Raw genomic sequence first — 13,924 nt, forward strand, 5'->3', positions numbered from 1 at the left:
AGTCATGGGGATGTGGCCACGGCATCATGGAGACCTGGCCACGGGGTCACGGGGACGCGGCCATGGCATCATGGGGACCTGGCCACGCATCATGGGGTGACAAGAGAAAAGCCCGACCTTACCAGAGCTTGTGGGCGGCCCCCAGTGGACATGGCCACTTGGCTGGGCCCTCCTGGGGGGTGGGCTCCCACCACGGAGGCACACAGCTCCGCCCACTCCAGACAGGGTTATGCTGAGTTTGTGGGACCATGGGGTCCTCACGAGGGGAGGCAGCCACAGCACCCCCCGCTCCTCTCTTCCAGGAAGCCCTCCTGGGCTCACCTGGGCTCTGACCATAGAACACGGCAGCTCTGGCCAAAGACCGCCAGGCTCCAACGTGGGGTGCACGGCCAGGCCTGCCTCGCACACACCCGCCCGGGCCACTGGGCCTCTGCTCCCTTTCTGTGGATGAGCGGTAACCTCAACCACCCGCCCAGGACAAAGGCCCAGTGTCTAGCTAGCCGCCGAAGCCTCTTGGCGCTCTCCGCTCGGCCACGTCGGCCTCCTTGTGGTCCTCACTCTGCCAGGCATGCCCCCGGCCTCTGTCTTTGCTGCTCCCTCCTCGGGGTGGCAATTTTCCCCCAGATGCCTGCCTGCCTGGCTCACCTCCTCCAGGACTCTGTTCCCACGTCACTGCTACGGCGTGGCATCTTCCCTGGCACCTGCCCCCGGGAGGTCTGCCTGTTCTGACCTGCCTGCTTCTCCGGAGCTCAGGCTGTCTGCTGGAGCAGCCGGAGCAGACACGGGGGCCGACCCTCCAGGCTGGCCCAAGCACACACGTACCATGGTGTTTTCGAGACGTGTCCTGTCCCAAAGGACAGTTCTAGAACTCCCTCCTGGCCACTCTTTCCCCCCTTCCCTAACTTCCCTGACATCGAGTCCTTTTCGGACCAGGAGGAAAGGGCCTCCCTGCACCTGCTTGACCCCGGCCAGCCTCCGGATGCCGGGGCACCAGCATGACGAGGCCTCTCACGTGCCCGCTGCGCGGGCTGTAGCTGAGGATGTCCTGTAAATGCCACGTGGGGTCTCCACGCCCCTCGCGGCTGCCGCTTGCACAGGTTACTGCGAGCGCGGGCTTCAGCATCTCCTGGCCGAGGTTTGAGTCACAGGTTGAACGGCCTGTGACTTCCTAGGGCGCAGCCTAGAGCCAGCCACCTACCCTCTGGAGCCCTCAGCGTCCACATCTGCCCAGGGAACCCGCCTCACCGGCCGCCCAAGGTCATGAGGCTGGGAGGCGACGGAGTGGGGCTTCAGGGTCTGGAACCTGGAGGCTGGGTGGCCCTACCTCGCTGGAGTCCTCCTGCTGGTTGATGACAGTCAGGGCGTCTTCTGAGGCCTGCCGCCGGGCCTCTGCCAGGGCCCTCTCCATCTTGGCGCGCTCTGTGCTGATGAGCTCGTGGGCCTTTCGCTCCGCGTCCGACACCGCCTTTTGCAGCTCCGACATCGCCTGCCGCTTCACCTCATTCACAGCCTCTTCTGCAAAGGAGGTGCAGGCCGTGGTCACGTGGCCCGGCCCAACTGCTCCCCGAGGCCTCGTGCTGTGGGCGGGGCCTGTGCCCCAGCGACGGGGCAGGCGAGCGCAGGCGTGGTCGTGGGGGCGTCTCCCAGGCCTGAATCTATCCCGTCGTTCCAAACCTCAGGGTGCGGTGGTACCGCCCTGGAGGGCAGGGGCCGAGCCCACCCGTGACCTGGATCCAACGGGCTTGGGGAAGGCCCGAGAACCTGTGTTCCTAACGGGTTCCCAGCCATGCTGATGCCGGGTCTCGGCACCCACTTTGAGAACCACAGCTGTACCTCTGCCCCACCAACAGTCGGCTTCCCCTGTGGCCCATCTAGAAGCAGTCTGGGGGGGTACCCCGTCTAGGCCTCTGCATCGTTGTCACTCCCAAAGCCCTCTGTCACCACCCCCGCTCGCCGCCTGCGGCCTGCTCACGTCCGCAGAGAAGCCTGCTGTTCAGAGCTGAGCCAGAGCACCTGTTTGGATTACACTGTGCTCCCCAACCCTGGGAACCACTCACAGCTGCTCACGCCTGCCTCAGTTTACCTGGCAGTGCCTCTCACGCCTGCCTCAGTTTACCGGCAGTGCCCTTCTTGCAGCAGTGTGGGGAGGGTGGGGTGGGATTAGCGGGGCTCCCCTGTGCACACTCGTTGTGGTGAGCTGCCGGCCCCCGGGTCACCAGACGGAGGCAGAGGGGACAGCCCGGGGGAAGTGAGGACCCCACCCTCCCGTCCAGGCCTGTGCCCTGCCCTGCCTTGCTCCGGGCAGCTGCTGCCTGTCTGTGGCCCTACAGCCTCCAGTTCTGGGTGGGGACGCTCCGCTTGCCTTGTGTTCCAGACCCTGAGACTTTCTCCCTCGTCCTGATAGTTCACGGTGAATCCATCCACTAATCAAAACGTATGGGGGGGGGGGCGTGCGCTCCTCTCCACTGCCACCACCTCCGCTGAGCTCCCCCCTTCTTTCTCAAGCTGGCCACTGGCTCCCAAAGTCTGTCCCCACGAGGCGATGTGCTCAGCGCCATGGCCACAGGCACTCCCTCGGCACCTCTCACGTGTGTGTGTGTGTGTGCACATGTGTGCGAGCAGAACCCAGGGACCCGTGCTATTCTGCCACGCGGCTTGCTCGCTCGCCTGCAGGTGGAGGGTGGACAGGTGTCCTACCCGGAATACTAAATGCACTCCACCCCCTCCCGCAGGGTCGGACCCCACTCCCCAGGCCGACCCCACTCACCAGCCTTCCTCCAGATCTCCTCGGGCATGTAGCCAGAGAGGGTCCTGGGCATGAACTCCCGGTGGGCGTCTGAAACACAGGGGGTGCCAGCATCACGCACAGAACGGGGCCACGCCCAGCTGGGTAAGGGGGGCCTGGTGTGTGTCCTTGGGGGGGGTCCCCAAGGTGCCCGTGGCCGGAAACCCTGTATCAGTTGCTGGTGTGGGGCAGGGCTATGCCGGGATGGAGGTGCCCTGAGCTGAAGCGGCTTGGGTCCAGGTGGACCTGGGCCTTCTTGGATCTGTCTTGGTTTCCGTGGTCGTCATCCACAGAGCGACTGGAGACCCTTGGGGGCCCCTGGCTGCTGGCACCCTGAGTCTAGGCTTCCCACGAGTCAGGCAGCATCTTTATGCAGAGCACAAAGAGCACGTCCTTTTGCAGGGAAACTCCCGGGCTGTACTTTACTGCAGCGACTGACAGAATGGGGGTGCTGGCCTCGGTCTTCGGCGCCCCTGCAGCGCACCCCCCCGGTCTCCCTGACACCCGCTCAGCACGCACCTAGCTGAGACCCCTCTGCACCCACGGAACTGTTGAGGGGCCGGGCAGCGGCAGGCACGGGGCCCTTCTTGGGGTCCTCGGTGTCGCTGTAGCGCCGGATCCAGTGGTTGATCTCCTCGCGGTCGGCCTCTTGGCACTGACGCAGCACGGTGAGCGACCGTCGAGTCTTCTCAGCCATGTCCATGATGCAGTTCAGCAGCTGCGGGCGGGCGGTGGCCGTGAGCACGCAGGCTGGGCGTGGCCGCTCAGGGTGGGCGACGGCCAGGGACCTTTCGCACCCCGGGCCTGGGCCAGCCCACTGTCCGCGAGGGCTGGCCACAGCGAGCTCCCGGCAACAGTGCGAAAATCTGCCTCCACTGCCTGGAAAGGCACCAAGCACGGAGGGGGGGTGGGAGGGAAGACCAGGCTCTCGGGGAGGTCTGTTCCAACACAGGGGCTGGGGGCTCTCCGTTCAACCGTCAGGGCTGTGCTCTGCCCTGGGGACCACACCTGCCTGGGCTCCCTCCCCACGAAGGCAGCAGGGGAGAGATGACCCCGAAAGCGATGTTGAAGGGGTCCCAACGCCAGGCCAAAGCCCCTCTCTCCCAGAGACAGAGCTGCTCTGCTGGGGCAGAGAAGGGATGGTTCTGAGGGGCTGCCCAGAGCGGAGGGCGGGCTGAGGCAGGCAGGCGCAGGCCGAAGCCAAGCCGGCACTGAGCCTGCCACCCCCCACCCCCGCCCCCGCAGCACCGGAGTCCCGCGGGCTGGGCGGAACCCCGGGAGTAGGGGTGGTACCGTGGCCTCGGGCCTGGACACTCACGTTGTTCAGGTGCTTCCACTCCTCTGCCCACTCCCGCTCCGTGAGGCGGTGGTCGATCACTTCCTCCTGCCGGGACCCGTGTACCGCTGTAGGGTGGTGTGGACACTCAGGCCCTGCTCCTTGTCCCAGGCCCCAGGATCTTCTCTCCATCCCTCAGGCTCCGCCCTGTGCCCCAGGCTCCGCCCTGTGCCCCAGGCCCCTCCCATGCCCCCTGGCTCCGTCCACGTCCCCCAGGCTCCTCCCTGTGCCCCAGGCCCCGCCCATGTCCTCCAGGCTCCACCCTGTGCCCTAGCTTGCTTGTACCCTCCCCCCCCGGCTCCGCCCCATGCCCCTCCCCTGTCCTCCAGGCCCCAACCTGTGCCCACCAGGTACAGCTCCTTGCTCCCCAGGCCACCCCACTCATCCCAGGCACTGCCCTGGGCCCGCTAGGTCATGCGTCGTGCTCCCCAGGCCCAGTGCATGGGCTTTGCCCACCTCAGGAAAGTGGAGAGGGGGAGGAAGGGGGCCCTGGGCACTGACCCTCTGTCCACTGCCTTTAGGGGGAGGTCAAGAACAGGTCTGGCCTCTAGTCCATGCTTGGGAGGAAGAGACGGGTTCCCATCCCTCAGTCTAGGCCTGGCCACCCCTCCCCCACCTCCCTGCATCCAAATCCAGCATCATTCGGTTTTCCTGCCCCTGCTGCCCATGGTAGCTGCCCCAGGCTTCACTTCGATGGCCTTGCCACTTCTCAGAAGCCCCCAGGCGCTCACTAGTGGCTCACAGCTCATGCTGTACCCGTTCCTCTCAGCCAGCTGGACTTCTATACATCCCTCGAAGCCCAGGTCCCAGGCCCTCTCCTCAGCAACCCTGAGCCCTTCAGAATTCATTCAGCCCCACGCATATCCGCTTGTCAAACAATCCTGGCGGCTTCCTTGTTTATTCTTAGTCCCCCCAGCTGGCTGTGTCAGTCCCCAGGGCAGGGCTGCTGTGTCTCCTGGGCCGAGCTCCAGCTGGGCAAGAGGCTTGCTCTGGTTCAGCGGCTGGGTCCAAGTGTGGTCCGCTGGGAGGCAGTGGGGTCTGGGAAACCAGAAGCCCCAACACTCGTTCCCCAGGGGACCCCAGGCCCCTCCCCTCACCACTCTGTGCCTCAGTTTCCCTGCCCTGCCTGCCTCCTGGGGCCGTGAGAAGGCTTTCAGGAAATGCCCAGGAGGGGAGGGCCCCAGGTACCCAGCAGGGCTCTGTGCCAAGCGCATCACCCCTTGTCGGCCTCCAGGGGGAGTTCTGTGGTCATTCCCATCCTACAGATGAGAACACCGAGGCTGCTCAGGGGATGTGTTTGCTCAAGGTCACCCAAGGTCAGTCCAAGCCATAACAGTGCCCTCAGCTGCTGGCTAGTACAGCTCCAGAGACTGAAACAATGGGGTGCCCTCCCCGCCAAGCCCGGTGACGACAAAGAAAACAACTCGGAACTGAGAAGTTCACGCCAAGGCAACAGTGTCTGATCGTCCTCACGTGATTTTTTTTGACACATCAAATGCTCTCAGCCCCACGCTGGTGGTGCCTCAAGCCTATGCTGGGTGGCCCGGGGCTGACCAGGGCTTCCTGGGCTGAGGTCTCTCTATTTAAGCCTTTTCCAGGCCCTGGCGGTCTCCTAGCCCCCCAGACATGCCGGGCCACCTCGCGCTGCAGGAGGAGTGAGAGGCAGCGGCCACGGCCACCGTCCGCCACCCTGCCCCGCCACCCGCGGACCCCGGGGCCTGCGCCAACGCCCCAACCAAAATAGTGGCTGAGATCTGCCTGACAGCTGGCGTTTATTTTTGCATTAGCAGAAGCGGGTGGGAATTAGCACCTGCCCGACCCGGCCGCAGGGAGCCAGACGCTGTCACCTGCTGCCTGGGCCCAGGCCCTGGACGCTTCCGCGGGGTGGGGGCGGGGAGACGGCCTTGTACAGGGCAAGGCCTCTGCTGACCCTGCCTCTGGGCCCCCACGGGTGCCCTGGGGCTCTCAGGAGCGGCTGTTTCCAGCCTCCTACCCGCCCCCCCACCCCCCGCCCCCACCGGGAGCCCCTTGGCTGTGGGCCGGTCCCATTCATCTGAGTCCCCAGCACAGAGGAGGGTCAGAAGATCAGACAGGCGCGGCTAGAAGGCTCTGGGCACGTGAATTATGCTCTCTGGGCCTCCTCATCTGTGCTCCGGGCCTGTGGATGCGTCACACACACAAGCAGCAGGGTGTGCTGCCTCCTGTAATGGATGAAGAGTACGACGCAGGCACAGGTCGCAGGACTGGCCTCACTCCCAGGCCTCACCGTGCCAGGCCCTGTGGCGAGTCCCTCCGACCCTGCAGTGCAGACTCCCACTGGATCAGCTGACAGAGGAAGGGACTGAGGCAGAGGACACAGGACCCAGCGGGGACGCACAGCGGGGACCCGGTGGAGGTCCGATCCCTCTGTCCCCTGACAGCCCGGCTCCCACATCTCCTTCCTCCAGGCACAGCTCACCCACCGTGACGGGGCACTCACACTTGGCGTCGTCAGGCTCGTCGGCACCCTGCTCGGACGGCAGGGTGGGGTGTGTGCGGTCGGTGGTGCTCAACGAGGGCTCACGAGTCTTTGTGCTTTCCCTGGGGTGCCCCGGAGGCCGGAGCCGCAGTGCCCGTGACTTGGGAGACTCCCCACGTGCCCGCCCTACCTCACAGCGGTCTCTTCCCGGCTGGCCGCGCCGGGCCCCGCTGCACCCCGAGAGCCCGCGTGCCCCCTGGCTCTGTACCTGCGCCTCCTCTGGGCGACAGAGGCCCCCCCCCCGCCCCCCCGCCACGGCCCTGAGGGTGGGGGACGTCAGACCCCGTGACAGAGGTCAGGGAAGGATGGCCCTCCCTAAGGGTCACAGCCCAGACAGGGTGGGGTTTCCCTCTGGGCCCCAGGGCCCCCACCCCATCAAATCTTTTCTCCACACCCGTTTCCTCAGCATCCTTCCTGGACAGACAAGGTCAGGATGTCAGCGAGCCTCCCCCACGCTGCCGCGCACATCACAGCCCTCTGCTCCCCCAGCCACACGCAGGCGCGAGTGTGGAAGCACACACGTGTGCCCCCCAGCACTGCTCACCAAGCTGCCGATGGCGCTCCCGCAGCTCCCGGGGCTCGTGATGGCGGTAGGGGTCACGGAAGTGGTGGGCCATGGCCATGTCCTCCAGACGGTAGTGCGGCGGCGGCGGCGGCGTGGGCTGGGGCGGCCCGTGGCTGGGGCTGTAGCGCTGGGCGGGGCTCAGGGTGCACGGCCGTTTGCTGACGTGGTCGGGGTGCAGCGGGTCACGGTCTGACCCATTCTCTTTGGTCCTGACCGGAAGAGCGGGCGGGGGCGGGGGGTCACGGACCATGAGCCGTGGACAACAGCCCAGGCCAGAGGGGTGAGAGGGAGACAGGCGTGGGCACAGAGAGAGCCTTGCCCAGCCCCTGCCCCTGCTGTCCCTCCTCTGGGTCTTGTTTCAAACTCCACTCCCCCTGCCCCCCCCCACCCCACCTCCGCTGGTGGGTGGCCTCCTGGGGCCAGGGGTCAAGAACCCGCGCCCGTGTTGGGGAGCAAGGACGTGGACGGGCACGCTCCGGCAGGTCTGTGACTGGCACCGAGGACCAGTCCTGGGGACACTCGGCTCCACATCCGGCCCGAAAGGAGGAGCCAGGCAATTTGTGCCACACGAACTGCCTCCTGCCCCCTTCCCGGTCCTCCCAGGGGGCCATCTGAGTCCTCGGGGTGCCTCGTCCCAGCCCTGTGCGGTGGCCTGGCAGGTGACGCTCAGCGGTCTCAGCCACTAGCCACGGGCCACGGAACACAGCAGTGTCAGCCCGTGTTCGGTCGGCCCTGCTGCTGGGTGCCCGCTGAGCTGGGGGACCAGAGGCAGCTCTGGAGAGGCAGCTCCCCTGACCCCGACCTCCCTCCTGGCCACAGGATGCCGCGTCCCCCCCCCCTCCCCCTCCGCATGTACCGGTCAGGCGTCCTTCTCTTGCCGTTCTCGTTGACCTCCAGAAGGAGCTCCGAGGAGTCGATGGGGGAGGAGGCGTTGGCGTCGAGCAGGAGCTGCTCATGCTGGGCCAGGTACTGGGCAGGGGTCTGCTTGGCCAGGCGGGCACAGTGCAGGAGCTCCCTCTGCAGCAGGGGAAGGTTAGCCTGCAGGGGGAGAGGCGGCCGCACTCGCTGCTGACCGAGGCCGAGGCGGCAGTGTGCTCCAGTGCCAGGCGGGGAGGCCGACGGCCAGCCGCACCTGGTGCCCTCGGGCGAGTTGCAAGACCTCTCTGAGCCTTGTGTTCCCCCACTGCTGTCTGGGAACGTGGGTGGGACTGCGCCCCAAAGCACACAGTGATCCGAGGTGCGGTGGCACCCCAAGCCCAGACCCTGGACCCCGGGCTGGGTTTTCTCCCCTTCCCCCAGCTTCCTCCCCCAGCGGCATCTGCAGAGGGCAAGGAGGGGCTCCTAAGCAGGATTCCTTGCCTTCTCCCGTGGAAGCAGGCACCCAATTACCCACGGCGCGGAGGGAAAGCCGAGGCTGAGAGAGGAAGAGGGCAGCCCCCACAGCTCACTCTGAAGGCAGGGGCCCCTAGGGGCGCCTGGGTGGCGCAGTCGGTTGAGCGTCCGACTTCAGCCAGGTCACGATCTCGCGAGATCTCGCGTGATCTCGCGTGAGTTCGAGCCCCGCGTCGGGCTCTGGGCTGACGGCTCGGAGCCCGTAGCCTGCTTCCGATTCTGTGTCTCCCTCTTTCTCTGACCCACCCCCGTTCATGCTCTGTCTCTCTCTGTTTCAAAAATGAATAAACTTAAAAAAGATTAAAAAAATAAATAAATAAATAAAGGCAGGGGCCCCTGCTCTCCCCGCCCCTGTGGGCTCCCGGCCCCGCCTCGAGCAGTGTGGAACCCAGACCATGCACACGAGCAGTCACAGGTGTCACCTCCCACGGTCCTGCCAACCACGGGTGGACAGACACGACAACGCGGTGCCACGTTTACGGGGAAGGACGATAGGGCACAGGAGAACGACAGTCCAGGGTGGGGCCCCACGCCCCCGCCACCCCCACGCGTGTGCTGGGCGCAGGCGGCCCCTTCCCCACAGGGCTGTGGGGGGCGGGGGCGGCGGGTGGGGCTGGACGGGGGCCCAGCGGCAGGCTGCTTGGGAGAGCCAGAAGTTCCAAGTATTTGTAAATAGATCCAACTCCCCGACTTTCTCCTGCATTTCCGACCCGCCACGGCTTCTCCCGCCTCTGCCTCCCCGGCCCCGTCAGCGCATCGGCCCGGACCCGATCAAGCAGCCGGCTGCTGGGCCTGTTTTTCTATTTGGATAGCTGAACGGGGGCCAGCCCGCCATCTGTCGAACACGTTAGGAGCGTGAGCTGGGAAAGGAGGTCCCGGGAGGTCTGAAGACGCCAAACATCCTCCCCTCCCTTGCCAGCAACCCCCCCCCCCCGCCACCTGACCGGCCTCCCCTTGGCTGGCTCAGCAGGGTGGGGACCGCACGGGCACCGGCTGCTCGCTGTGAGGGCAGTGGAAACATCTGGACTCCTGGCTGGCCGGGGCCAGCTGGGAGCCTGGGGTTGCGGGCGGAGGGCCGGCAGGGCGGGGCAGCACCCCCCACCTCTGCAGAGCCCCGCCGTGTAGCCACGCACGGTGTCGGGCTGAGCAGAGGGTTCCGGGGTCTTGGGTCCTTGGTGGGGGTGGGGGGAGGGGAACCCCAGGCCAGAAGCAACCGGTGCAGGCTGTGGAGCCCCTGGTCTCAGAGACGCTGGGGGAGGAGTCCCCATTCCGTTCCCGGGGCCCGGGGTGCAAGGGGAGGCCTCTACGCCAAGACCCGGGCAGACCTGGTCACAGAAGCCCTGTGGACACGGACCCTGAACTACCTTGTCCACAGACGGGAACCCAGGCCAAAGGGAAATCGGTGTGGCCGGGGGTCCGCTGAGCCGATGACTCCCCGGTAACGAAGGGTTAGGGTTCGTCCCCTGCTTTGCCAAACCCGTCATCTGATGTCCACACAGCCCGCGCGCTGTGGGCCCGGCGGCCAGCCCACACGGGCTCTGTTGGGTGACTCTGGGCAGGTCACTTAACTTCCTGCCTGTGCAGGCTGCCGCTCCTCCTGCCCCGGGGGGTGACGGCTCCCGTGAGCTTCATATGAATCGACTCGCACACTCCCGCCCCCGTGAGGGGTCACCGCGCCGCTGGCAACGTGGGAGAGGCTGAGCACCCAAACCCAGAGCGGGTCACACCGCCTGCCTCTCCTGCGGGCCGCGGTTCCGAGGGCCCCTGTAAGGCGGGCCGTGGATCCCCGCGAAGGTGCAGCCCCCCGCCGGCCCAGGCCACAGACAGGAGACCAAGCTGGCACGGCGGCGGGGCAGGGGGCATCCCGCCACGCTCCCCGGCAGCGTTGTGATCTCACGTGGCCGGGGCTCCTGGGATGAGCGGGGTGGGGGCTGCTCCCCAGGCAGGGCCTCAGGGCCAGGCTCCGGCCAGCACCTGGTCACGGAGCCCTGCACACAGAGCTGGCTGCACCCAGATGCTCCATGTTAGGCGGATGGACTGTGTGTCCTTGTCCAACAGTCTGTTGGCCCAGCGCCCCCGGGTGGGGTCACAGGCACGGAGCGTGGCTGGCAGCCCCCACGGCCCAGCTGGCCCCGATGACCGCGAGAGCAATCTAGGCACGAAGGCCCCAGGAGCCCGCTGGGACCACTGTGGGCAGAGGGGAGATCCTGCGTGCAGGGCGAGGCCTGGGCGTGTCCCCAGGACGCCGGGGGGGAGGGAGGTGCAGCGGGCAGGGGTTTGCAGCCCCACTGGGGCGGGAGCAGGGGACACCGGATGTTTCCCTGCCCCGCTCCTCCAATAAACAAGGACAGCTGAGCGGGCAGGGACATCTGCTGTAAATATTTGATCTGACGGGAGAAGCAGGCGCACTGTGTCCCCAAAGATGGGGAGCCTGGAGTCAGCAGTAAGTGGGAGGAGGCAGGGAGGCGGGGGCAGGGCTCCCGGCGGATTGCGAATGACTGCCAGATGGGCCTAAGGGGCTCTGCTGCTGTCCCAGCAGGGTGTGGGCGGGAGGGCAGGAAGGAGGGGGGAGGAGGTGACGGATGTGGGGCCAGACCAAGGGTCCCCTTGACCAGGGACTGCGGGGAATGAGGTGCCAGCCCGGGGCAGGCCGTGCAAAGGCCAGGGGTCTGGAGCCTGACGGATCCAGATTCCGGCCCGTCCTCCCTCTCTTCCGACGGGAAGCCGTTCACCGGGACTGGGACGGCGGCAGCTCCCCAGGAGCCACCCACCTCACGGGGCGGCCGTGGGGTCCGCAGGGCCGGCCGTGGAACAGCTTTGCAAAGCACGCCCCGTCTGCAGAGCGTTTGAAAGCCCCCGACATGACGCCTGACGCGGAGCGAGCACGTGCCACGCTCTTCATGCACGTCGCTTCGTGCACCCTTCCCAGTGGCCCGGGGATGATCTCCAGCGCAGCAGAAGCTGAGTCGGCGCGGGGGCGGGCCCCTTAAGCTTGGCCCAGGCCCACAGGGGCTTAGGTCAGGGCTCCAATCCAGGAGCACCTGGTCTAGTCTGTCCTCCACACCCTCTGGAAGGCAGCCCCAAACCAGGGCCCGGCCACACAGCTGAGCAGGGCCCCCGGCTGGAGGGGCCACGGCAGGCCTGGGGAAACGGCACGTCCCGAAGTGAGCTCTGTGGCACCCTGATCACCGGAGGTGCACGGGGTAACGGGTCGCATGGTCAAACCCATCTGGGAAGCATTTCACCTTCGCTCTTTGGGGGGTTCGTGATCCTCACCGTGGAGTAGAGGCCCTGAGAAGTACGGCAACGGAGCAGCCGGCCCAGTGGGGTTTAGAACTAGGCGTGTCCCGTTTCTGCGTGCACGTGCCTCACCCAGCACCTTGTCAAGATGCGGGTTCTGATTCAGGGGCTCCGGGCCGGGGCCCAGGAACCTGCCCTGCTCACAAGCAATGTTTCTGGCCCAACACCATCTCTTCCCCGGTCCACCGTTTAGCTCCTGAGACTGACCACAGGACCCTTGTTTATCTGACACCCATTCATCCTCGCCACCCCCCACGCCTCCATCTGCGCTCGGTCCCTCTCCCTCACTCTGTTCCAGCCACGGCCTGCTCCCTGATGCTCACGAGGGTCTGCGCCCCGCTCACCCACGGCTTCCCCACCTCGTCCCCCTCAGCCTGCACCAGAACCGCCGCCCCCCCCCCCCAGATCTGTACCAGCGTCGGCTGCTGGACTTTCCTCCCACCAGCACATCGGTTCCAGAACTCTGCCTGCTTTGCTCGCCATCGTGTCCCCAGGCCTCACGCAGCACGTGGCACCTCGGAGGTGCTCAAAACAGAGCTGTCGAGCGGATGAGTGCACGTGACGCGACGCGGGGCTGGTCTGGTGAGCTCTTAGAGCCCTGGGTCTGGCAGCCGCTCCTCCGACCCGGCAGCTGGTTTGCGGCCTTAACTAGTAGGAACCGGCCCTGGCCGGTCCGCGCGGTTCCCGTGGGGTACCCGCCAGGGTCCCGTGTGGGCAGAGGGTGGTGCCCTATCAGAGTGGGGCAGGGAACAGATCTGGGACCCCGTGGCGGGCCCAGGGACCGGCCTGTGCTCACCTTTAGGAAGGGGACGACGAACGGACGCAGAGGGAAGTTGGTGGCCTCTTGGAGCTTGGAATGGAACTCTTCGATGGTCAGCGTGGAGTTCTGAGGGAGGAGACAACCTCACGTCGGCCTGAGCCCCGTGGCCGGCCCGGGGCGGGGGGTGGGCCCGCACCCCTCTGCCGCGCCCTCGCCACCCCCCACCCCCGACTCACCACGAGCCCCAGCACCAGCGTGCGCACGCGCTCCCCGATCTCCGGGGAGATGTCACTGCCGAACTGCTGCAGGGTGGTGAGGAAGCGTTTCAGCTTGCTGAGCTGCCGCGCCCCGCAGGCCGGGGGCAGGTGCTGCGTGGACAGGGAGGCGGTGGACGAGGTGGCCGGGCCATTGCTGAAGCCACTGGGTGTGGACGGCGCACCGTTGACGGCCGTCGGCGAGTGGGTGCCGTTCATTACTGCGGGAAGGAGAGGCGGGCTGAGGATGGCAGCAGAGGGCGGCCGGGTGCTGGAGCCACACCGGTGCCACGGGGGGCACCGGACACCCTGTACAGGTGTGCACACGGGGCCCCGGGTCAGCGGCTGGGGGGCTGGGCCGGAGCATGGCCACGAGGCAGGCGTGGCCTTGGCTCAGCACCACCTCTGGCTTCACTCTGGGGTGGGGACACCACCCCAGGACCCCTGTGCTGCCCGGCCCGTGTCCACTGTGAACCGGCAGAGGGGCTTCTCCACCGCTAGGGACCTGCTGGCCCCTTCCCCTTTTCCCCTGGAAGGCGGGGGCCCTCACCTTCACCACGACGGGCCCGAGCGGCGCCCCACTGCCTACATGAGGCCTCCGTGCCTGGGCTGATAGGGCTTGGGGTGAACCCCTGGGACACGGGGGTTGGATCCCAGCAGGGGACGCTCTCGGCTGGCTGCTGTGTGGGGCTGCTGCACGCACGGGGCCGTGTGTGTGGAAGACGAGCAGGTGACATGAGCCCCCCCTCCCCCCACCGTGATGAGCACCCTGCAGGGGTCACCGGAGCAGGACTGTCGGTCACCAGTACCCTGACACAGGGGTCAGCATCCCACCACCCACAATGTCCTGGGACAAGACGTCCCTCCTCAGTTTCAAGTGACGGAGGGAAAGGCTGAGCCCGCACCCAGTCCCCCGGCCTCAGGAGCCCGAGCCTCGCTGACCAGAGAGGTCACAGACAGTGGGCCGCCAGGGCCCTGGTGACAGCGGAGGGGGCTCTGGATGCGGGAAGCGGT

At 66.7% G+C, this 13,924-nt stretch overlaps 1 protein-coding gene across 1 annotated transcript in view; it reads right to left on the reverse strand.

Moving 5' to 3' along the window:
• Positions 1-6: 6 nt before the first annotated feature.
• CBFA2T3 (CBFA2/RUNX1 partner transcriptional co-repressor 3) overlaps positions 7-13,924 on the reverse strand; it is an 82,694-nt gene continuing 68,776 nt past the window's right edge. Inside the window, 8 exon segments of the mRNA XM_040443332.1 lie at positions 7-1,515; positions 2,768-2,836; positions 3,305-3,503; positions 4,104-4,189; positions 7,184-7,413; positions 8,061-8,242; positions 12,693-12,782; positions 12,893-13,131. Of these exon segments, the coding sequence (XP_040299266.1) occupies positions 1,259-1,515; positions 2,768-2,836; positions 3,305-3,503; positions 4,104-4,189; positions 7,184-7,413; positions 8,061-8,242; positions 12,693-12,782; positions 12,893-13,131 (1,352 nt within the window). The 3' untranslated portion in view covers positions 7-1,258.

Source organism: Herpailurus yagouaroundi, unplaced genomic scaffold (assembly GCF_014898765.1).
Source record: "Herpailurus yagouaroundi ecotype Mexico unplaced genomic scaffold, PumYag 190, whole genome shotgun sequence".
Lineage (NCBI taxonomy): Eukaryota > Metazoa > Chordata > Mammalia > Carnivora > Felidae > Herpailurus > Herpailurus yagouaroundi.